The 24758-nt window shown below is 42.3% G+C and overlaps 3 protein-coding genes across 6 annotated transcripts; all 3 read left to right on the forward strand.

Annotated features, from left to right (window-relative positions):
- Positions 1–3388: 3388 nt before the first annotated feature.
- On the forward strand, positions 3389–6633 carry LOC130715518 (uncharacterized). Of its 3 annotated transcripts, XR_009011682.1 has the most exons (3): positions 3389–3677; positions 4245–6113; positions 6207–6633. XR_009011682.1 is itself a non-coding variant. In XM_057565624.1 (2 exons), the coding sequence occupies exon 2, from the start codon at positions 4248–4250 to the stop codon at positions 5349–5351; it is 1104 nt and encodes a 367-aa protein (XP_057421607.1). In that variant the 5' UTR covers positions 3389–3677; positions 4245–4247; the 3' UTR covers positions 5352–6163. The 3 variants fall into 3 exon arrangements, 1 of the variants encoding a protein (XP_057421607.1); XM_057565624.1 differs by lacking the exon at positions 6207–6633 and having other exon boundaries at positions 4245–6163; XR_009011683.1 differs by lacking the exon at positions 3389–3677 and having other exon boundaries at positions 3913–6113.
- Positions 6634–22250: 15617 nt separating this feature from the next.
- On the forward strand, positions 22251–22714 carry LOC130710125 (uncharacterized). Its single transcript, XM_057559275.1, has 2 exons — positions 22251–22410; positions 22522–22714. Exons 1-2 carry the CDS (start codon positions 22261–22263, stop codon positions 22708–22710), a joined length of 339 nt encoding a protein of 112 aa, XP_057415258.1. The 5' UTR covers positions 22251–22260; the 3' UTR covers positions 22711–22714.
- Positions 22715–23481: 767 nt separating this feature from the next.
- LOC130710126 (uncharacterized) lies at positions 23482–24258 on the forward strand. 2 transcript variants are annotated; one of them, XR_009010300.1, is made up of 3 exons: positions 23482–23652; positions 23728–23829; positions 23910–24087. XR_009010300.1 is itself a non-coding variant. In XM_057559276.1 (3 exons), exons 1-3 carry the CDS (start codon positions 23704–23706, stop codon positions 24129–24131), a joined length of 258 nt encoding a protein of 85 aa, XP_057415259.1. In that variant the 5' UTR covers positions 23696–23703; the 3' UTR covers positions 24132–24258. The 2 variants fall into 2 exon arrangements, 1 of the variants encoding a protein (XP_057415259.1); XM_057559276.1 differs by lacking the exon at positions 23482–23652 and having other exon boundaries at positions 23696–23829; positions 23910–23975; positions 24066–24258.
- The last annotated feature ends 500 nt before the right edge of the window (positions 24259–24758 follow it).

Genomic DNA, 24758 nt, shown 5'->3' on the forward strand with positions numbered 1-24758 from the left:
AACACTCTTTCCTTGCTTGCTTGTTTCTTCCAGAATCTCTTCAAGCATATTAGATCCGCTATTCAGCATACGCACTGACTTGTAGGTATTTTCCAGTTTGGCTGTCAATGTAGCTACTTTCTCTTGAAGATCAGCTATGGTTAACAGAAGCTTGGCTTTTTCAACAGTTTCAACATCCTTTAATTTTGAGTTCCATTTATCCAAATCATCTTGCAGTTTATCAATGGTCTCCCTTAGGTTTTCATTTTCAGTCTTAACTTGTTTCATCTCATCTTCTTGCTCCTTCAGATGTTTGCAAGTTTCCTTCCATTTAACATGTAGGAGTTTGTAAGTCTCTTCCAAATCCTCAAATGTCATTTCATCACCACTGGAATCTGAGTCATTGACAGCCCCTGAGAAAGCATTAACCTTGTTGACAGATAATTCTTCCTCATCCTCAGTATCTTCATCTGACCATGTCACTACCATGCCTTTCTTCTGTTTCTTCAAGTAGGTTGCACACTCAGATCTAATGTGACCATAACCCTCACATTCATGACACTGAACACCCTTGTTTTGGCCTGATTTGTCCTCTTCTTTGACCTTTCGCTGGGAATTGTAGGTTTTATAGTTGTCTGACTTAATGTCCTGGACATTTGGCCTAGTCCTTCTGTCTATCTTCCTTAGAGCTCTGTTGAATTTTCTAGCAAGAAGGGCCAGAGCTTCAGATAGATTCTCACTTTCACTATCAGTATCATCTCCTTCAGTGGTGTTGGATACAAAAGCAATGCTTTTGGTCTTCTTTTCAGGTTTTTCACCCAACTTTAACTCATAAGTCTGCAGAGAACCAATCAGCTCATCCACTTTCAAACTGCTGATATCTTGAGCTTCTTCAATAGCAGTGACCTTCATTGCAAACTTGCTGGTTACAGACCTCAAGATTTTCCTCACAAGCTTTTCATCTGACATAGGTTCTCCCAGAGCAAATGAAGCATTTGACAGATCACGCACACACATGTGATATTCAGAAATAGTCTCATCTTCTGTCATTGTCAAGTTCTCAAAACGAGTAGTAAGCATCTGGAGTCTAGACATCCTCACCCTGGTTGTACCTTCATGTGCTGTTTTCAAAATCTCCCAAGCATCTTTGGCAACAGTGCAAGTATTAATCAATCTAAACATGTTTTTGTCCACAGCATTGAAGATAGCATTCATTGCTTTTGAGTTTGCCAGAGAAGCTTCTTCTTCAGCACTTGTCCATTCATCCTCAGGTTTTTCTTCAGGAGTAGATGTACTTCCTTCTGCTTGAGCTTTGACAGGATGCTTCCAGCCTTTGACAACAGCCTTCCAAGTTTTGATATCAATAGACTTGAGAAAGGCTATCATTCGAACCTTCCAGTAATCATAATTGGAGCCATCCATGATTGGTGGCCTGTTGATCGATCCTCCCTCCTTATTGTCCATGAGATCAAGAAAATATCTCCCTGGAGCTCACCCACACAGAACAGGGGTGCCTGCTCTGATGCCAATTGAAATTCTAGATCCCTTAGAACAAATGTCCTGCACAATGCTGGGATAATCGATTAGAACATCATACAACTGAAAGACCTGAACACAAAACAACAAACAACTAAAAGGAAACAAGACACAGGAAGTTGTTAACCCAGTTCGGTGAAACTACACCTACGTCTGGTTAGCTTTCGCCCAATGAAAAGGAATTCCACTATCTCAAGAACTAGGTATTACAGACCCACATGAACACATCAAGTTCATTGTTCTTAACCTAATCTACTCAGTGGTATTCTACTTAGAACCACAGCCTAAGTATGAGAGCCCCTCTCACTTTTCCTCAATCACTGCCACAGTGATTGGTGAACAACAATAACACAGAGTTTGTTTGAGATTCAAACACAACACAGAACTCAGTCTCACTTTATAGAATCAGTGAGCAAGACGAGTTCACAACTAACAAAGACAAAGAACAACTTACACTCTTAAGAACACTTGATCTTCAAGGTAATTCTCTCGATCAACTTCAAGCTTCAGGTCTTTGTCAATATATACTTCAGCAGAGGCGGCTAGGGTTTATTTGGGCTGAAGAACACTTTGATCCAACTCATATCAGCAGAGAATCTTTCAAGGTCTGATATGAGTGATCAACAAGTAAAAATAGAAACAAATCTTTTTAATCACAGATTTGCTTCAACAATAACAACCCGCAACTGGCTCCCAACACACAGTTACTTGACCTTCAAGTAAGCACAGATCATACCATAAAGCATAACCACAAGGGACCCACTTGCATGCCAGCAGGGGCGGATGTCCTGGCCTTCATCAAGGCAGATGTCACAACATCGGCTAGGACATCAGGTTGTTTTTAACAAAATTGATGACAACAAATTCAAAATTAAAAATTACATTATTTATTAAGTTAAAAAATACAAAGAACGTGGCTCTCGTCGGCCTAGGGGTCGTCCTCGCAAATCGGTGAGCGTGGATCTCGCTGCTGAGCCGCAGTTGTCTAGCCCCCCTCTCCTTCCGGCCCGTATTTCACGCGCGCAACGAAGGCATGGTTTCTGGCGAAGTTTTGTTAGGATCTTTACACTTTTTCTCCATGGGTGCTTGTTTTTGGCTTGTGGGTGGCTTTGTGGTTTTGTTTCTTTCATTCCCTTTGGAACGTTCTTCTTTTGATTATTAATGAATAACCTCTCTTTGCTCTCAAAAAAAAAAAATACAAGAACTCAAATTTCTTATTCATCTTCATCTTCTTCCCCTTTATCCTTCTTCAATCATCTTCATCTTCATCTTGATCTTCAAACTCATCATCAAACCCAGAAAATGAAAAAAATCCAAAATAGAGGAATGATGTGAGTTAAATCCAAAATAGATAAAACAAAACCCCCAGAATAGAGGAACCCCATCCCCATCCCTAGAACCTCATCTCGTCCCTAGGAACCCATCGCCCCCACCCCCACCATCACCCCCCAATCACCAAAATCCCAAAAACCAACCCCCAAAACCCCAGAAACCAACCCCAACCAATCGAAAATCCCAACGACCCAGAGAAGAAGAAGCATATAGAGCAAAAATCTCCGCCCTCACCTACAACCACCACGACCTCAGTCCTCTCCCTCTTTTTCACCCAACCACCAACCCCCCACCCCCCAATAGAACAAACCCAAAAACCTAAAATTGATCATCCCAGATTTTCAGATATGTGCCTCACCCCTTGCGATGCCCACCACCCAGATTTATTCAAACAAGTAGGAGGGATGAGACTGATTTCAGATCCGTTTATAGGAAAGAATTGCGATTGATTGAACTGGATATTCCTGTCGAGGATATGAAGGAGGACAGAATGGGCATCGAGATTGTGGGAAGAAGGATCGAGGAGGGGAATTAGATTTCCCACCCCTGGGTTTAAAATTGCCACCCCATTTAAAAGTGGGGAAAAACCAATATTGCCCCTCCGTGTTTTAGTCCGAATGTATAACATTCGGACTCCTCCGAATTTTCAAATGTCGGACTCAGTTAATAATAGAACAAAACTATCAATTCAGATTCACATTTGTAACGGGACAGAACATCAACTCTCGGACTGGTTCAGGAGAAGCGACCCAGAGGCACCCAAATCGACCCACACATCACGACCAAAAGCAACCAAGAATCATCTGTGATTCAAAACCGACCACACTGAGGTAATTTGTTGGAATCCACGACCAAGAATCATTTGTATTTTGAATCATGTGTATTTTGATGAGTTGGTGTTGTGATTTCAAATTTAGGGTTTCAAATTTAGGTATTTCAGATTAGGTTAGGTTTCGAATCCCTTTTTATGAGTTGATTTGGTGAAATTTCATTCCTATTGTGATTTCTGGGGTATATGGGGTTCTGAGGTGCGAATTTGGGGATATTCGTACTTCGAATCTTGAAGATTCGGACTGGTTCAGGACTTCAAGATTCGGACTGGTTCAGGACTTCAAGATTCGGACTTGAGAGATTCAGTACTGTCTCTCCTATTGCTTCTGTTATTGTTTTTCATGATAAGATGAATGGGGTGAAGATAATTTCCATGCTTTTGGCTATCTTAGGGTAGTGGTTAAGGACATAACCAACTTGAGATTTCACATTTGAATTTCATAACATTATTTGAATTGTATTGAAATTTCATAACATTAGTTTACTGTGTATACTTGTGGATTGCTTCAACTAGTTAGTTACTCATTACATAGCTATTAATCTGTTTTCCTTATTTTTTCTGATAGATTATGGCGAGGACAAAGCAAACTAAGAGGGTATCGTCTGAAGAGTTGGCCGATCGTCGTGCCTATCTCCACGCTTCTCATAGGCGAGGTGATCATGATACAGATGTGTCGACTTCTCGGAAGCGGGCTAGGAAGGGTGCTAGGAAGGGGGCTCCGAAGGCGACCACTGAGGTTCCTGCCCCTGCTACTGAGGTTCCTGCTACTCAGGTTCCTGATACTGAGGTTCCTGCCCCTGCTACTGAGGTTCCTGCTACTCAGGTTCCTGCTACTGAGGTTCCTGCTCTCTCGACGCCTGAGGTTACTGCTACTGAGGTTTCTCCTCAGTCGACGCCTGAGGTTACCGCCCACGATACTGTTGAGCCTTCCACCTCTTCACTTGATATTGATGCAGTTGAGGAGCCGGAGTCGGAGTCGGGGTCTGAGTCTGAGATTGAGGGTGAGGATGTAGAGGTAGAGGATCCGAATATGCCGCCGCTCCAGAGAGATCCACCGTTTCCTGGTGGGCCGGTTGAGTTGTCACTTCTGCAGCATTACCCGGATCACATAGCGCCGTGGACGTGGCATACCCTACTAGGCACCACTGACCCTCGTTATTCTGAGCGAGGTGATTTGAGGCTTGCCACTGCTGGTACGAAGCTCGGGCTGATGACGTGTGAGGGGGACAATTACAGGGAGGTCCGCTTGATTGTGGAGAGGAGCGGACTGTATCCACTGGTCAGGTGCAGCTATGTAGAGACGGATCCAGGGCTTATATCGGCCCTTGTGGAGAGGTGGCACGAGGAGACTAGTAGTTTCCACATGCCATTTAGGGAGATGACTGTCACCCTTGACGACGTCTCTGCTCTTCTTCACATCCCGGTTGGTGGGAGATTCTACACTCCAGGAGTGGCCTCGAGATATGATGTGGCAGAGACCTGCGCTTTGCTGTTAGGGGGGGATGCAGATTTGTACATGGCTGAGTTTGATAAGCTTAGGGGTCCGACTATGAGGTTCAGCTTCTTGCGAGACCTTTACCCGAAAGCTGTTGCAGGTTTGTTTCATTCATTATCTGAACTTTTTCCAACTATTATTTATATTTACTTAATCATAATTGGTATTACATTGTAATGTAGAGTGGCGGTACGAGCATGCAGCCAGGATGTACCTGATGCATCTTGTTGGCGCGACATTGTTCGCCGACAAGAGTGGGGGGCACTCATTCTCCGCCCGTTGGATAGGCATGCTACAGGATCTTGAGCGGGTGTCGGAGTTCGCGTGGGGCGCCATGGCCCTTGCCACGTTGTACGACCAGCTTGGACAGTCTTCTCGCAGCGGGGTCAAACAGATGGGCGGTTACACTTCCCTGTTGATGGCCTGGGTCTTTGAGCACTTTCCAGACAGGCTCGTTCGCCGGTATGCGAACCCGGCTTACACAGAGGACCATCCCAGAGCTCGTAGGTGGACAGAGTCACGGTCGGGGCATGCTAGGCTTGACGAGAGGCGAGTACTACTTGATGAGTTGACGGCCGACGACGTCACTTGGACTCCATATGAGGCCCACAGGGAATGGCGACAGCGGGATGAGAGGGCTTTGTTCTCAGCTACATTCGGTGTCCCTATCCCCCTGCTGTGCGACCTCATCTTCCGGAGCGGGTCATGCGACAGTTTGGGTATATATAGACGATCCCGCGCCACCCTAGTGAGATGGATAGATCTCCCGCAGCTGAGGCTGTTGATGCGGCATTCGCAGGTTATGTGCAGTACTTGTTCCCTGAGGGCGACCCTGCTATAGAGGAGGGACAGGCTGTGGGCGGTTACATGGATTGGTACGCTAGAGTGTCTCATTGTTTCATCATACCGGATGAGAGGAGGATTGATCTCAGTGCCGTGGTAAATTTTAAATTTTATTTCTATTTTCTTTATGCACTTGTGGTTTTCTGTATGTGATTTACTAACAGCGTTTTTTTTATTATTTACTTTCAGGCTGCTTTGCGTAGGGCTTTAGAAGTCCTTGAGTTGTCACTTGAGGTGAATGATGCTTTGCTGCCAGGCACACAGGCCCGCGCTTTAACGGAGAGAGCACTTCGCATCCTCCAGGACTTGGCTGGGACACAGGGCATTGCTTACGCTGCTGGGAGAGGAGGTCTGGGAGCAGGTGGCCGAGTAGGTGGCCGAGCCGGCGGCCGAGCAGGTGGCCGAGCAGGTGGCCGGGAGGGCGGCAGGGCAGCAGGTGGCCGGGAGGACGGCAGGGCAGGAGCCAGGGGAGGTCGTAGGGGTAGGGGAGGTCGTCGGGGTAGGGGACAGTAGGGGACATTAGTTGTATGAGCATTTTGTTGACATTACTATTATGATATTAGGGGACTATGTATTTTGCACTACTATTTCGGATTAGTATGAGTTTTATCTTCACTTTAACGTATATTTTTTTTTTATTTTTCACTTTTACCCTAAACCCTAATAATTTGTGAGCTTTATCTTCACTTTAACATTTTTTTTTTCTTTTTCACTTTTATAATCAACCCTAATAATTTTAAAAATCAATAACTTTTATAACCAACCCTAATAATCAACCCTTGTAATGGAAACCAAAACCTGGCACTCAACAACACAAACCCTTGTAATGAAGTTTAATCTTCAAGATATAATCCGAAACTTCAACCTTCGGATCAGTATGAAACTTCATCCTTTGGATTAGTATGAAACTTCAACTTCCGGACACCTCTGACAGATTCTACCACCTTTTTCAGCACCATTACTCCATAGCTTCACCTACCTCACCACCATTATGGCCTGCATAAACTCCTCAACCACCAAACCACCCCCCATTACATTTCACTTCTGATCACCCTCACTCCCTCACTTCCTCTTTTCTTACTACCCCTCAACCCCCCACCACCATCATTGCACCACCAACAACAACCTTCATGCACCACCAACAACAACCTTCATCAACCAGCACCACCTTGGTATGTATCATTGCATCCATTATAATTTGCCAATAATATACGTTTGTTTATATTTTCTACCATTTAAATTTCTCTTCATTTTTTGCCACCACCATCACTTCAACTTTTCTGCCCCGACATAAATCCGAATGTTCAAGTCTCGGATTAGTACGAAAGTTATAGTCTCGGATTAGTACGAGAGTTATAGTCTCGGATTAGTACGAATGTTCATTATACGGACTGTTAACCAGTGGCAGATTGGTTTATGCAGGCAGTATGACGAGCACATTTTTCTATGATGATGAAATGCTGCTTCTAAAACAAGATAATGATGTCAGTGAAGGAATGTTGCTTCAACAACAAGATAATGTTCGGCCTATAAGTGTGGATACCACTCATTTATGGTCGACCGATCAGGTATTCATTGCGTATACCATAATGACATTATTGTTTAGTGATGCTTGAATTGATTACTAATTTTAAAATGATATGTTACCCCTGTACAGATATTTGAAACTGTTGATGACCTTAAACAATGGGCTAAGAATGTTGGGAAGGACAATGGATATGCGATTGTGACTGGAAGGTCTGATTATTCCAGAAAAGGTGGAAATATGTATATTGTTCTGCGGTGCTCGAAGCATGGTGTGTACATCCCGTACAAGGACCCTAAGTCCTTCAAGTACAACTCCACCGGATCACAAAAATGTGATTGTCCTTTTAAACTTAAAGGACGACCTATGGAGGGTGATAAAAATTGGTGGCTGAAAGTGTTGGAAGGGGTACACAACCATGAACCAGCTAGATCTTTGGTTGGCCATTCCTATGCTGGTCGACTAACAGAAGAAGAGAAGGTTCAAGTCGACAGCATGAATAACAATTGGGTCCCACCGAGACACATGTTGGCCACTTTGAAGGAAAATAATCCGGGTAACTTGTCTACCATCACTCAAGTGTATAATCGCATCAAAAAAGTTAAAGAATTAGACCGCGGGCCACTTACAGAGATGCAATATTTGCTGAAGAAGTTGGCAGAAGCCAACTATGTTCACTTTGAAAGACATGAAGAAGATTCGGGTGTCATTATGGAACTTTTATGGGCTCATCCTAATGCTATTAAACTCTTCAACACATTCCCTCACGTGGTAATCATGGATTGCACATACAAGACAAACAAATTTCAAATTCCATTGCTTGAAATGGTTGGCCTCACTTCTACTGGTCTGACTTACTCCATTGCATTTTGCTACATGACTCGTGAGCGCACACCTGACTATGTTTGGGCCTTGGAGTGCATGAAATCTCTACTTGCTGACCCTGCCCGCTTACCTGGAGTGATTGTGACTGATAGGGAATTGGCTTTACTCAGTGCTGTTCGGAATATTTTTCCTGAGGCTACCCATTTACTATGCCTATTCCACATAAACAAGAATGTTGAGGCAAAGTGCAAATTGTGGGTTGACACAACGGATTTTAAAGCCTTAGTGATGCAAAAGTGGAATGAAGTGGTATATGCGGAAACAACTACACAATTTGAGGAGGAATGGAGCGACATGTGTGATATGTGTAAGGATCATCCAAGGTTCACATCGTACATTTATGACACTTGGTTGGTTCACAAGGAGAAATTTGTGAAGGCATGGACAAACAGAGTGAAGCATTTTGGAACGACAACAAGTAACAGGTACTACGCACATGCAATCTTGATAGACTTGCTTCATTTGATAGAATTGATTCATTTGATAGGCTTGTTTCATTTTTTGTATGCATTTGATAGACTTGTTTCATTTGATAGAATTGATTCATTTGATAGGCTTGTTTCATTTTTTGTATGCATTTGATAGGCTTGATAGACTAGCTTCATGTTTGTATGCAGGGCTGAAAGTGCACATGCAAGCTTGAAGAAGATGCTTAGGAACGGCAAGGGTAACCTGTGCGATTCATGGGAAGCAATTGATAGGTTGACCATTGTACGCCACAATGCAATACAAGCATCGTTTGAGCGCAGTATTAACATTGTAGAGCACCGTTTCAAGTCTCCAATGTATAAGAATATGAGAGGATTCGTTGCTAAACATGCACTTCACCTAATGTATGATGAACAAAACAGATTTTGGGGTCATGGTGAGAAATGCGGTTGCGTGATGAAAGTCACTCATGGACTACCTTGCGCTTGTGCACTTCAGAGTATGGCCTCAATTCCGTATGCAGCAGTTGATCCATTCTGGAAGATACTTTCTTGGGAACAAGTGCCTGTTGTGGAGAGTCAAACCTCAAACAGTGGATGCATGCCGCTAGAGATTGAGGCTTTGTGGGCTCATTTCAATACCTTGGTGTAAGATCAAGTTTCGATCTAGTAGTACAACTCTATGTTTTGATGATTACAAGTTAACCTTTTGATATGAACAATTGTGGTACTCTAACGTGTTTTTCTGAGTGTGCTACTTACAGGCTCTGACCTCAACTCAATCTCACACAAATCAGAAGCACTGTGTATAAAGAGCGACCCAAGCAACGCTTTCGCATTCACCATGTTCAGTATGAACAGTGGAAAAGCTTCAGAAGTTCTGAAGTTATACAAACTCTGATGTGGACTCAGTCACTAGAAGCTCTGAAGATCCAGAAAGTCTGATAACCAAGAAACACTGAAGGCTCAGATATTCTGATGGTGTAGAAGACTCTGAAGATCCAGAAGCTGATTAGTGAAATTCTGTTGTCCAGAAGCAAGATACTCTGAAGACCATGTTCTTCCCTCTGAGTTCAGAATCAGAAGAAACAATGGTCAGAGGATCTGGGCTTTCCCTCTGACTCTGATCAACCGGCTTCACAAGTTCCAATATGAAGCATTCCCCTGATCAGAAGTCTCCTAGGTTTAAAGGTCAAGTCGCTATCCAAGTACAAAAGCAACTGTACCTTCCTGACGACCTACCTAACAGTCTCAGACACAGCAGAAGCTGGATTTTCCAGAACTGCCCTCCAACGGTAGCATTTTCCATGCAACGCTCAACCCTAATCCTTGGAGTATTTAAAGAGGCTGAAGACTGAAAGAAGCGGCTAGAAGCATTCACATTCGCGCAAGACATTTTCAAATTCTTCTAAGCTTTCTTTCATCTGAAATTCATTGAGTTTACTATTAGCTTTTTCGAAGCAAATCTCTTGTAAACAATTCTTTGATAAACAATTTGTTTAGTTCCTTTAGGAGATCAAGGCTGATCGGATCCTAGAGAAGACTAAGAGAGTGAATCTTAGTGTGAGCTAAGTCAGTGTAATTGTTAGTCACTTGTAGGTTTCAAGTGCAGTTGTAACTCTTACCTGATTAGTGGATTGCCTTCATTCTAAGAAGGAAGAAATCACCTTAACGGGTGGACTGGAGTAGCTTGAGTGATTTATCAAGTGAACCAGGATAAAATCCTTGTGTGCTTTTCTATCTCTTATCTTTAGCACTTAAGTTCTCGAAAGATTTGTCAAAATCTTTAAGGTGGAAGTTTTATACTGAAAACGTTATTCAAACCCCCCTTTCTACCGTTTTTCATACCTTCAATTGGTATCAGAGCGCAAGTTCTGATTACCACACCTAACAGTGTTCAGTGATCCGGGCCGGTGTGAAAAACAATGGCTGCCACCACCAGTGAAACTCAAAGAGATGGTTACAATGCAAAGCCTCCTATGTTCGACGGTCAAAGGTTCGAATATTGGAAAGATAGACTGGAAAGTTTCTTTCTGGGTTTCGATGCAGATCTCTGGGATATTATTGTGGATGGCTACGAGCGTCCAGTTGATGCAGATGGCAAGAAGATCCCAAGGTCAGAGATGACTGTAGATCAAAAGAAGCTGTACTCACAACATCACAAAGCAAGAGCAATTCTTCTAAGTGCTATTTCCTATGAAGAGTACCAGAAGATTACAGATCGTGAGTTTGCGGAAGGCATTTTCGAATCTCTGAAGATGTCTCATGAAGGAAACAAGAAAGTCAAAGAATCAAAGGCATTGTCTTTGATCCAAAAGTATGAATCCTTCATCATGGAGCCAAATGAGTCCATTGAAGAAATGTTCTCCAGATTTCAGTTGCTTGTAGCTGGCATACGACCTCTCAACAAGAGCTACACAACAAAAGATCATGTCATAAGGGTCATCAGGTGTCTTCCTGAAAGTTGGATGCCTTTAGTGACTTCAATAGAGCTCACGAGAGACGTTGAGAATATGAGTTTAGAAGAACTCATCAGCATTTTGAAATGCCATGAGCTGAAGCGCTCAGAGATGCAAGATCTGAGGAAAAAGTCCATAGCCTTGAAATCTAAATCTGAAAAGGCTAAGGTTGAGAAGTCAAAAGCTCTTCAAGCTGAAGAAGAGGAATCTGAAGAAGCATCAGAAGATTCTGATGAAGATGAGCTGACTCTGATCTCCAAGAGACTCAATCGCATCTGGAAGCACAGGCAGAGCAAATACAAAGGCTCTGGAAAGGCAAAAGGAAAGTCTGAATCCTCAGGTCAGAAGAAGTCCTCACTTAAGGAAGTCACATGCTTTGAGTGCAAAGAATCAGGGCACTACAAAAGTGACTGTCCAAAATTGAAGAAGGACAAGAAGCCAAAGAAGCACTTCAAGACAAAGAAGAGTCTGATGGTGACATTTGATGAATCAGAGTCAGAGGATGTTGACTCTGATGGTGAAGTCCAAGGACTCATGGCTATTGTCAAAGACAAGGAAGCAGAGTCAAAGGGAGCTGTTGACTCTGACTCAGAATCAGAAGGAAATCCTAACTCAGACGATGAAAATGAGGTATTCGCTTCTTTCTCTACCTCTGAACTGAAACATGCATTGTCTGATATCATGGATAAGTATAACTCCTTATTGTCTAAGCATAAGAAGCTGAAAAAGAACTTATCTGCTGTTTCGAAGACTTCTTCTGAACATGAGAAAATTATTTCTGATTTGAAAAATGATAATCATGCCTTGATCAATTCTAACTCTGTGCTTAAGAACCAGATTGCTAAGTTAGAAGAAATTGTTGCCTGTGATGCCTCTGATTGTAGAAATGAATCTAAGTATGAAAAGTCTTTTCAAAGATTCCTAGCTAAAAGCGTGGATAGAAGCTTAATGGCTTCAATGATCTATGGCGTAAGCAGAAATGGAATGCATGGCATTGGCTATTCTAAACCAATTAGAAATGAGCCCTCTGTGTCTAAAGCTAAATCCTTGTATGAATGCTTTGTTCCCTCTGGTACCATATTGCCTGATCCTTTACCTGCTAAAGTTGCTAAAAACCCTCTTAAAAAGGGATCCTTCTCTATGTCTAAATATCATGCAAATATTCCTTTAAAATATCATGTTGAGACACCCAAGGTGATCAGAACCTCTGGGGTAACTAACAAGAAAGGACCCAGAAAGTGGGTACCTAAGGACAAGATTATCTATGTTGCAGATATCCTTGATAGCTCCACTGAAACACCAATCATGGTATCTGGACAGTGGATGCTCGCGTCACATGACGGGAGAAAGGCGTATGTTCCGAGAGCTGAAACTTAAGCCTGGAGGCGAAGTTGGCTTTGGAGGAAATGAAAAGGGTAAAATTGTTGGTACTGGTACTATTTGTGTAGATAGCAGTCCATGCATTGATAATGTGTTATTGGTAGACGGCTTAACACATAACTTATTGTCTATAAGTCAATTAGCTGACAAGGGTTATGATGTTATATTCAATCAAAAGTCCTGCCGGGCTGTAAGTCAAATCGATGGCTCTGTTCTGTTTAACAGCAAGAGGAAGAACAACATTTATAAGATTAGATTATCTGAGTTGGAGGCTCAGAATGTGAAGTACCTTCTGTCTGTTAATGAAGAGCAGTGGGTATGGCATAGACGGTTAGGGCATGCCAGTATGAGAAAGATTTCTCAGCTGAGCAAGCTAAACCTTGTCAGGGGCTTACCCAATCTGAAGTTCGCTTCAGACGCTCTTTGTGAAGCATGTCAGAAAGGCAAATTCACAAAAGTCCCTTTCAAGGCAAAGAATGTTGTCTCAACCTCAAGGCCGTTAGAACTTCTGCATATCGACCTTTTTGGACCAGTGAAAACTGAGTCTATAGGTGGCAAGAGATATGGGATGGTTATCGTTGATGACTATAGCCGCTGGACATGGGTAAAGTTTCTAACCCGCAAGGATGAGTCTCATGCTGTGTTCTCTACCTTCATTGCTCAAGTGCAAAACGAGAAGGCTTGTAGGATTGTGCGTGTCAGAAGTGACCATGGTGGAGAGTTTGAGAATGACAAATTTGAGAGTCTGTTTGATTCCTATGGAATTGCACATGATTTCTCTTGTCCCAGAACTCCTCAACAAAATGGTGTTGTTGAAAGGAAGAACAGAACTCTTCAGGAGATGGCTAGAACCATGCTCCAAGAAACTGGCATGGCTAAGCACTTTTGGGCAGAGGCAGTAAATACAGCATGTTACATTCAGAACAGAATCTCTGTGAGACCAATTCTGAATAAGACTCCTTATGAATTGTGGAAGAACATAAAACCCAACATTTCTTATTTTCATCCTTTTGGCTGTGTTTGTTATGTTCTCAATACTAAGGATAGATTGCATAAATTTGATGCTAAGTCTTCTAAATGTCTATTACTTGGTTATTCTGATAGATCTAAAGGTTTTAGATTTTATAATACTGATGCTAAGACTATTGAAGAATCTATTCATGTTAGATTTGACGATAAGCTTGACTCTGACCAGTCAAAGCTAGTTGAAAAGTTTGCTGATTTAAGCATTAATGTTTCTGACAAAGGCAAAGCTCCAGAGGAAGTTGAGCCAGAGGAAGATGAACCAGAGGAAGAAGCTGGTCCCTCTAACTCACAAACTCTGAAGAAGAGCAGAATCACTGCAGCTCACCCTAAGGAATTGATCTTGGGAAACAAAGACGAACCAGTCAGAACCAGATCTGCCTTCAGACCCTCTGAAGAGACCTTGCTCAGTCTGAAAGGATTGGTGTCCTTAATTGAACCCAAGTCCATAGATGAAGCTCTTCAGGACAAGGATTGGATTCTGGCCATGGAAGAAGAATTGAATCAATTCTCCAAGAACGATGTTTGGAGCTTAGTGAAGAAGCCTGAGAGTGTCCATGTTATTGGAACGAAATGGGTATTCAGAAACAAGCTGAATGAGAAAGGAAATGTAGTCAGAAACAAGGCAAGGCTAGTTGCTCAAGGCTACAGCCAGCAGGAAGGAATAGACTACACTGAAACATTTGCTCCAGTAGCAAGACTGGAGGCAATCAGACTGTTGATCTCTTTCTCAGTAAATCACAACATAGTTCTACATCAGATGGACGTGAAGAGTGCCTTCCTAAATGGTTATATCTCCGAGGAAGTCTATGTTCATCAACCCCCAGGTTTTGAAGATGAGAAGAAACCAGACCATGTGTTCAAATTGAAGAAATCACTCTATGGTCTGAAGCAAGCTCCCAGAGCATGGTATGAGATACTCAGCTCATTCCTTCTGGAGAATGAGTTTGTAAGGGGTAAAGTAGATACAACTCTTTTCTGCAAGACTTATAAAGATGATATCTTAATTGTGCAAATTTATGTTGATAATATTATATTTGGTTCTGCTAATCAATCTCTATGCAAAGAATTTTCTGAGATGATGCAGGCTGAATTTGAGATGAGTATGATGGGAGAATTAAAGTACTTTATGGGAATACAAGTTGATCAAACACCAGAAGGAACATATATCCATCAGAGCAAGTACACTAAAGAACTTCTGAAGAAGTTCAATATGCTGGAATCTACAGTGGCCAAGACTCCAATGCATCCTACATGCATTCTGGAGAAAGAAGATAAAAGTGGTAAAGTATGTCGGAAGCTCTATCGCGGCATGATAGGTTCACTTCTATACTTAACTGCATCTAGGCCAGACATACTATTTAGTGTTCATTTATGTGCTCGTTTCCAATCAGATCCAAGGGAAACCCACTTAACTGCTGTTAAGAGGATCCTAAGGTATCTGAAAGGCACCACTAACCTTGGCTTGATGTATAAGAAAACATCAGAGTATAAGCTTTCAGGTTACTGTGATGCTGCTTATGCTGGAGATAGAACAGAGAGAAAAAGTACTTCTGGAAATTGTCAATTTCTGGGAAGCAATCTAGTCTCATGGGCAAGCAAGAGGCAATCAACCATTGCACTATCAACTGCAGAGGCAGAATATATCTCAGCAGCAATATGCAGCACTCAGATGCTCTGGATGAAACATCAGCTGGAGGATTATCAGATCCTTGAGAGCAATATTCCAATCTATTGTGATAACACTGCTGCAATCTCATTGAGTAAGAATCCTATCTTGCATTCAAGGGCAAAGTACATTGAGGTAAAGTATCACTTTATTAGAGATTATGTACAGAAGGGCGTACTTCTTCTGAAGTTTGTTGATACTGACCATCAATGGGCAGATATCTTTACAAAGCCCTTAGCAGAGGATAGATTTAATTTTATTCTGAAAAATCTGAACATGGACTTTTGTCCAGAGTGAAGATGGATCAGAACCTCTCACGATGATACTTCTTGATCAGAAGATGTCTAGTCCAGAAGGTAACTCAATCAGAGTGTGTGTACCCACTGGTACTGACTCTGAAGCTGAGACAGCAACACGTGTGTCAGTATTTCTGATGCATAGTTCCTTGTGCCCGTGTGACAGTCTGTTATGATTGCGTGTAGATGTGCTTCTCTCCTGTGTGTGATTTGTGTATTTACTGTTACTATCTATCTTTAATTTTCAACCGTTGATCTTAAAGTGCTTTTTGAATCAACAACGGTTATTTGTCAAAACCCACTATACACACACGATCTCTTTCACTTCCGGTTTTTACTCTCTCTCTCTCTGCTTTTTCAAAACCGCTTACCCTCGTTTTCTCTCTCGATCTCTCTTCATCTTTCAACCTTCATCTTCTACCTCAAACCTTCAACCGCTTCAAAAATGGTGAGTCAAACCAGAAGAGCTACTGCAGATGCAACCCAGTTCCCTCACATGGTAGTTGGTCTAGCAACGGGTCAAAGGGGCCCTGGGAATCCGACTCAAGATCTAGGTCAAGCTCAAGAGCAGATTATTCCAATTGCAGAACGGGGCTGTGCCGTTCACTGCGTATATGCTTCTGAGGAACTTCAAGTCCTGGCAGAATGGAGATTCGACCTCGACAACCTGGCTACAAATGGGTATGATCTTCGTCCTGAAGTCCAAGTTCAAGGTTGGGGAAATTACTTCAACAGACTTCGAGGACCGGTGTATGATAAACTGATCAAGGAATTCTGGAAGCACGCCGACTGCGATGATACTCAGGTGGTATCTCACATTCTTGGAAGAAAGATCATCATCACAGAGAAGTCTTTCGTGAATTTGCTGGGTGCAGACACTGCTTTTGGGTATCGTTTCCAATTCACGGAATCGAAGCTGAAACCCAAGACGAAGGATGAGATCAACAAGGCCCTGTACACCAATTACAAACCGGGCAAGACGAATTACAAGGTGATGGACCTTCATCCCAAGCTCAGGATCTGGCACAAAATTTTGCTCCACTGCATAAACCAGAGACCAAAGGGCAGTTCCCCAGACTACATCAACTTCAACCAGAAGGTGATGTTGTTCTTCATCCAAGACCAGAAGAAGATCTGCCTTCCCTACTTCCTGTTCTCCTACTTGAAGGAATGTATCCGGAAATCTCGTACCACTGCCTCCATCAAGTCAGCGATCAAGTATATTCCCTTCGGGAGACTTTTGTCTGATCTCTTCATTGAGAGTGGCCTCATTCAAGATCTGATAAATGCTGGATGCACAGAGGATCTGACCACCATTGTCAGTGATGTCTTCACTGCAAATTCTCTAAAGAAGATGGGCCTAATCAAGAAGAAGATTGCTCCTGCCCATGAAGACACATCTTCTGAGATCAGAAGTAGAAGGATGCCTCTGAATGACTACCCTCTGTGGACACAGGCATACAATCCTGACGCCATTAGGTGCTATGTTGAAGACCTAAGGGCTCAAGGATTCGAAATTGATCTCGATGACTTCTTCAGTAGACTGCCGCCAGCTCCAGAGTTTCCTTCTCCTCCCAAGAAGAAAGTTCAGAGGAAGATGATCCTAGAAGAATCTTCTGAGGAATCAGATGTCCCTCTGATCAAAAAGAAGAAGGCTGGTCAATCCAAGAGAAAGCAAGATGAAACCAGCAAGCCTGATGATGGTGATGATGGTGATAATGAGGATGGTCCTCCTAAGAAGAAGAAGAAGCAGGTCAGAATCGTGGTGAAGCCTACTCGGGTGGAACCAGCTGCTGAAGTGGTCAGAAGGACTGAACCTCCTGCCAGAGTGACAAGATCATCAGCACATTCAAGTAAGTCTGCAATTGCTTCTGATGATGATTTGAATTTATTTGATGCACTCCCCATATCTGCCATGCTCAAACACTCTTCAAATCCCCTCACTCCTATTCCTGAGTTCCAACCAGCTGCACAAACCACCTCTCCACCACATTCCCCAAGGTCTTCGTTCTTTCAACCTTCCCCTATTGAAGCACCTCTCTGGAATTTGCTCCAAAATCAACCCTCTAGGTCAGAAGAACCAACCTCTCCCTTTACCATTCCATACAACCCCTTAACTTCTGAACCCATCATTCATGAACAACCAGAGCCTACCCACACAGAACCTGGACCCAGAACCTCTGATCACTTTGTCCCACGAGCATCAGAACGTCTGGCTCTCAGACCCACGGATACAGACTCTTCCACAGCCTTTACACCTGTATCCTTCCCAACCAATGTTGCTGACTCTTCTCCCTCCAATAACTCTGAATCCATTAGAAAATTCATGGAGGTCAGAAAAGAAAAGGTGTCTACCTTAGAAGAATACTATCTCACTTGTCCAAGCCCTAGGAGATATCCTGGCCCTAGACCTGAACGTCTAGTTGACCCAGATGAACCTATCTTGGCCGACCCTTTACATAAGGCAGACCCTTTGGCTCAACAAGCTCACCCTGCCCCTGACCAACAAGAGCCTATTCAACCAGAACCTGAACCAGAATAATCTGTGTCTAACCAATCCTCGGTTAGATCACCCCATCCTCTGGTTGAAACTTCAGAACCTCACCTTGGAACCTCTGAACCCAATGCTCAAATGTTTAACATTGGCTCTCCACAAGGTGCCTCTGAAGCTCACAGCAGCAATCACCCAGCCTCTCCTGAAACCAACCTCTCCATAATTCCTTATACTCACCTCCGACCCACATCTCTCTCTGAGTGCATCAATATTTTCTATCATGAAGCCTCTTTGATGCTACGCAATGTGCACGGTCAGACTGACCTAAGTGAGAATGCTGAACGTGTGGCTGATGAGTGGAACAATCTGGGCACTTGGCTGGTGGCTCAAGTTCCAATTATGATGCAGCTCCTGCATGCAGAGGGAAGTGAGAGGATTGAGGCTGCAAAGCAAAGGTTTGCTAGAAGGGTGGCTCTTCATGAACAAGAACAGAGACATAAGCTTCTTGAAGCTATTGAAGAAGCCAAGAGAAAGAAAGCTCAAGCAGAAGAAGCTGCACGTCAAGCAGCAGCTCAGGCTGAACAAGCCAGATTAGAGGCAGAACGACTTGAGGCTGAGGCTGAAGCCCTTAGATGCCAAGCACTTGCACCAGTAGTGTTTACTCCTGCTGCTTCTACTTCCATTCCAGATCCTCAAGCTGCTCAGAATGTTCCTTCTGGTTCTACTCAGTCAAGCTCATCCAGACTCGACATCATGGAACAGCGTCTTGACACTCATGAATCCATGCTAATTGAAATGAAGCACATGATGATGGAACTTCTGCGTCGAACTGATAAACCCTAGTTTTAGGATCTCTTCGTTTTTCTTTTTCTTTAACGTTGTTTTATTTTTGTTAACTTCTGTTTTCTTTTTATTTAATTATTCTACTTTGTTCGTTTGTGATTATCTATGCATATCTATATATTATTTCTGTCACATATGTTTGCAAAAATCTTTTTATTCATCATCTCTTTATGTTTACATCATACATTCTTTATGTTTACATCATACATTCTTTCCCTAAAATCTAGAATGGAGGATCCCTCCTCATTCTTCTGCACTCCTGGCGCTGCTCTGACCTATCCTTCTCCAGACGCTCCAGTGCATGCTGGATGTTGTTGAGCCTGTTCTTTAGCTCATCCCTCTCCAGAATCTCTTATGCAGTCTTGAGCTTCTCTTCCAAACTCTCTTTTTCTTCCAGCAGCTTGAGTTCAAGCCGGCTGAGTTCTTGCACCTCCTCCACGAAGGCAAGAAATTCCCTCAGGTCTCTCTTCAACTCTGGACGCAGGTCCTCCTCCAGCAGTGTCCGTGTTAGCTCCGAGATGGTCGTTGTACCCTCTGGATGCCTGATGTTAAGGAACAAGTCCTCCTCGAAGGTCTTCTTCCTCAGCTCTTCTAGTGCTACGATGTATGACGCCATTTTTTTTCCTTACTGAAAATTGTTCGAGGTGTGAAGCTTACCTTTCTCTCCAACGCTTTATATAGGCCTTACTTTCTCTCTGAAAGTTAATGCTCCTACAGTTTCTCGAGGTTAGGTTCTTGGTAACTGACCCTTCTCTTTACTCCCTTGACCGGTGGTAAACGTTCTTCTCTTGCATTAACTCTTCTATTTATTTCGCCTAACTCTGATTCTTGCATCGTTTTCATTTTCTTTAAACTTAGACCTTCTCTAAGGGGGAGTACCTTGTACTTCAAGCTAAGTTTTTCACACCCCACGCTTTTTGCTTATGACAAAAAGGGGGAGTAAACCCAGTTTTTGATGTGTAAGATGTGTTAGTGTGATTTATTTTTTCTTTTGGAGAATTTAAGAGTTCCACCTTCATGACCATAGATGTGTCACTGGGCAAATACAAGGAATACATTTCACTTCTTCTGAAGTGATTCTAGTTGACTCTGATACCCAAGACTCGGATACCTTGTCCGTGACTCTGATTACTTATGCGCTCTGATTACTCGATTTTCATCTATGTCATAAGTTTTTCACTCTGAACTCTTATATCATTTAGCTCAGAATCTAGACTTTACTAACGTTTTCATCAAGTATTAGATTCAGGGGGAGCTAAGCTCAGAATCAAGCAGTGACTTGAATTCAGAATGAGCAAGATAAACTATTCACATCAGGATAAGTCTTATTCTATATCTCTAAACTCTGAGTGAATTCAGTTTAATGTTTAAGAATTGTTCATCAAAAATCTTAGTTTTGTCATCATCAAAAAGGGGGAGATTGTAAGATCAAGTTTTGATCTAGTAGTACAACTCTATGTTTTGATGATTACAAGTTAACCTTTTGATATGAACAATTGTGGTACTCTAACGTGTTTTTCTGAGTGTGCTACTTACAGGCTCTGACCTCAACTCAATCTCACACAAATCAGAAGCACTGTGTATAAAGAGCGACCCAAGCAACGCTTTCGCATTCACCATGTTCAGTATGAACAGTGGAAAAGCTTCAGAAGTTCTGAAGTTATACAAACTCTGATGTGGACTCAGTCACTAGAAGCTCTGAAGATCCAGAAAGTCTGATAACCAAGAAACACTGAAGGCTCAGATATTCTGATGGTGTAGAAGACTCTGAAGATCCAGAAGCTGATTAGTGAAATTCTGTTGTCCAGAAGCAAGATACTCTGAAGACCATGTTCTTCCCTCTGAGTTCAGAATCAGAAGAAACAATGGTCAGAGGATCTGGGCTTTCCCTCTGACTCTGATCAACCGGCTTCACAAGTTCCAATATGAAGCATTCCCCTGATCAGAAGTCTCCTAGGTTTAAAGGTCAAGTCGCTATCCAAGTACAAAAGCAACTGTACCTTCCTGACGACCTACCTAACAGTCTCAGACACAGCAGAAGCTGGATTTTCCAGAACTGCCCTCCAACGGTAGCATTTTCCATGCAACGCTCAACCCTAATCCTTGGAGTATTTAAAGAGGCTGAAGACTGAAAGAAGCGGCTAGAAGCATTCACATTCGCGCAAGACATTTTCAAATTCTTCTAAGCTTTCTTTCATCTGAAATTCATTGAGTTTACTATTAGCTTTTTCGAAGCAAATCTCTTGTAAACAATTCTTTGATAAACAATTTGTTTAGTTCCTTTAGGAGATCAAGGCTGATCGGATCCTAGAGAAGACTAAGAGAGTGAATCTTAGTGTGAGCTAAGTCAGTGTAATTGTTAGTCACTTGTAGGTTTCAAGTGCAGTTGTAACTCTTACCTGATTAGTGGATTGCCTTCATTCTAAGAAGGAAGAAATCACCTTAACGGGTGGACTGGAGTAGCTTGAGTGATTTATCAAGTGAACCAGGATAAAATCCTTGTGTGCTTTTCTATCTCTTATCTTTAGCACTTAAGTTCTCGAAAGATTTGTCAAAATCTTTAAGGTGGAAGTTTTATACTGAAAACGTTATTCAAACCCCCCCTTTCTACCGTTTTTCATACCTTCACTTGGATGATGCGGGCCAAAGTATGCTGAGAAGGAAGCTTAAAGAGCTTTATTGTCCTCAAATCAGTTCATTGTGTCCTCCTGAAGTGAATATAAAGCACAATCAATCGTCCAAGGAGAGGAAAACCAAACCTCCCAGAGGTCAATCAATAGGATCCACCCAGCGTGACCTTTCACATTGGGAACATGTTGACAATCAGACCAAAGAACAAGAATCGAAAGCTAGCAAGAGGAAACCTTGGCTCACCAAAACTCCTAAAACAACTCCAACATCGCAAGCTCCTAAGTCAAAGAACAAGAAGGCTATGACGGCCACCGGCTCCAAAATCTACTTACCGGAGTTGCCATCTTTTTTATGGCCATATATACATGAAGTGATAGATGTTGTCGGGGATGGTAATTGTGGATACAGAGCCGTCGCTGCATTGCTGGACCTTCAGAACGGTCAGGACGGTTGGCCTCGGGTTAGGGAAGAGCTGATTGTAGAACTCACACTCTATGAGAAACACTATACACGCATGTGGGGTTATGATGTGGTACAAGCCATGCACAATCGTCTCACTCTCCCTCCTGATGGTAGAGCCACTAAAGCCAAATGGATGCATCTACCGGAGATGGGGTACCTTATTGCTAACCGGTTTCGGGTGGTTTTCATCTCCATCTCGTTAAAATCTAGTTACACTTACCTTCCGATGAGAGGAGGCGCCCCACCGTTAGAACATCCTGTCATAGCTATTGGTCATGTGACCAATCACTTTGTACAGGTATATCCTCAGTTAAATACATATCTTCTTTTTTATTAATACACTCTCTTGTCACGTTAAACAATTTATATTGAAATATATCTAATTTTACTACTATACTCTTAAATGTAGCTGAAGTTGGTGTCTGGACATCCTATGCCGCCAATTGCTCCCCAATGGGAATACAACGTTGAAGAACCCGAGTCCGAATGGTGTAAACCGTATAAAGAGCGTTTGGATAGATTTATGGCTGAACACACTGTTTGGATTGGTCCTTGTGTTATTACCAACTTTGATTTAACAGACATAACAGAAGATTGATAATATGATTCATGCTTGTAATGTTGTAACCATGTCTGTAACCATATTATTAGCAAGAATATTTTCCTACATGTATTAAGACAATGCTCCAGTATTGTAACGAGGTCTGTTTGTCCCATATTATTGTCACTGCATTTTCACGTTTCTGTCTGTGACAGTATCTGGTTTTAGAGGTACGAATCTTGAAGTTTCATATTAATCCGGGTTTTCAACTCTCGGACGTCTTAAAAAGGGGGGGTGGTAAATTTAATTATGAATCAGTCCGGAACTTATAGTCCTGGATTGATCCGAAACTTAAAGTCCTGGAGTGATCCGAAACTTATAGTCCTGGATCACCCTTATCAAGCAGCAGAATGCCTACACAACCAACTCTGACCACCATCAATTACAATCTCAACCACCATCACTGCCTACACAACCAACTCTGACCACCATTAATCTTCACCACCAACCCCATTACTCATTCCTCCTACACCATAAATCCCTTTACTTCCTATATTAGTCCCCTATGCACCAAAGGCATCCTACACCATTACATTACTTCCCTTCTTCCCCTGTTGCAGGAAATAACCAGAAGAAATGGAACAAGATCCACCATCAACCTTCATCCGCCCTTGCAAACGCCAAGACAACCTTGCCTCCAGCTCTCGTCCTCTCATTCCCGGCCCAGCTGGCGCCGTCCAGGCCGCCATGATTCACCGCAGATCCACCGACGACAAACCAAACATTTCAACCCAACAATTCGTTAGGCAAGTCCTCCAAGAAGGCCACGACACCGATCCCGATTTCCAATCCAATGCTTGGCTTTCAGCCCTGCAATTAAACGGATCTGCCACTCCTCTGGGCGCAATCACTCACCATCATGAAAGAGTAGATCACGTCATCGGTGTTATCAAATCCTGCAATCCCAATGGGTTTGGAGATGCAACAGTTACACTCAAGGTATTTCCTTATTCCTCCTTATATTTCAGTGAAATGATTCATGTTTCTCTCATGACATCTGAGATTGAGATTCAGGACCCTACGGGCACTGTTGGCGCTAGTATCCATCACAAGGTCTTCACTGAAAGCGTATTTGCGAAAGACATAACTGTTGGATCTGTTCTGCTTCTCCAAAAGGTTAATCTATAGGCAACTTTAACATTTTAAGCTTCTTTGGACAACTTGGACATCACATCGTTTCTTCACTTTGCTTTCAGGTCGCTGTGTTCTCTCCTAGAAAGTCTAATTGTTATCTGAATATAACCTTGTCCAATGTAGTCAAGGTATGATAATCTTCTTCCACATCTAAAATAAAGCATTTGAATCTTTTCCACATCTACAACAAAGCATTTGAATCTGTTTTCATTATACAGGTATTTTCAAAGGACAGTGCACCTCCACCTCCACCTGGAAGCTTCACAAACATAACAGAAGATTAATATTAGTTCTTTACTAATTCTATATTAAGGACTATTTGTGTAACTTTTGAAATGCTGAACTTAGATTTCGTATTGTTATTTTGCTTTACTTTTCCAATGCTTAACTTGGATTATGTATTGTAATTTTGTTTAAATTGGATTAAGTAACTTTTCAATTTTAAAGTCATGTTATATTTGCTGCAATTGGACTAAAGTCATGTTATTTTAACTGTAATTAAAGAATCCGAAGGTTTAACTCTCGGACTAGTCCAGAACATCAACCTCTGGACTGGTATGGAGGTTTAAGTCCCGGAGGGTATTCCCGGCATTTTTTTAAAAAGACTAGGGTGGCAATTCTAAATCCAGGGGTGGGAAATCTAATTCCCGTCGAGGAGAGATGAAATGCATATGATGAATTGTAATTCAACTGTATGCAAAAATCGTTTAAGAAATGGACTTAATTTTGAGGTGGCACTTAATACAATTGTTAAATTGATGCAATTGACGGGCTCAAGTGAATTGCGTGGAACATGATTCTTCTCACCCTTTCTTGTGATTTTTTTTTTAATTTTAATTATTATTTACACATGTGGAATTAAAACTTTAATTAAAAATTACATGTGGCATGCCATGTCAGCTATGACTTGT

Source organism: Lotus japonicus, chromosome 4, assembly GCF_012489685.1.
Source record: "Lotus japonicus ecotype B-129 chromosome 4, LjGifu_v1.2".
In the NCBI taxonomy this organism is placed as follows: domain Eukaryota; kingdom Viridiplantae; phylum Streptophyta; class Magnoliopsida; order Fabales; family Fabaceae; genus Lotus; species Lotus japonicus.

Excerpts from the sequence above, each read along its gene's own strand:
- LOC130715518 (XM_057565624.1), top strand. The coding sequence starts at position 4,248 with ATGGCGAGGACAAAGCAAACTAAGAGGGTATCGTCTGAAGAGTTGGCC.
- LOC130710125 (XM_057559275.1), top strand. The coding sequence starts at position 22,261 with ATGGGGTACCTTATTGCTAACCGGTTTCGGGTGGTTTTCATCTCCATC. Across the intron at positions 22,411-22,521 it reads TGACCAATCACTTTGTACAG|CTGAAGTTGGTGTCTGGACA; the intron begins GTATATCCTCAG and ends TCTTAAATGTAG.
- LOC130710126 (XM_057559276.1), top strand. The coding sequence starts at position 23,704 with ATGACATCTGAGATTGAGATTCAGGACCCTACGGGCACTGTTGGCGCT. Across the intron at positions 23,830-23,909 it reads CTGTTCTGCTTCTCCAAAAG|GTCGCTGTGTTCTCTCCTAG; the intron begins GTTAATCTATAG and ends CTTTGCTTTCAG. Across the intron at positions 23,976-24,065 it reads CCTTGTCCAATGTAGTCAAG|GTATTTTCAAAGGACAGTGC; the intron begins GTATGATAATCT and ends TTCATTATACAG.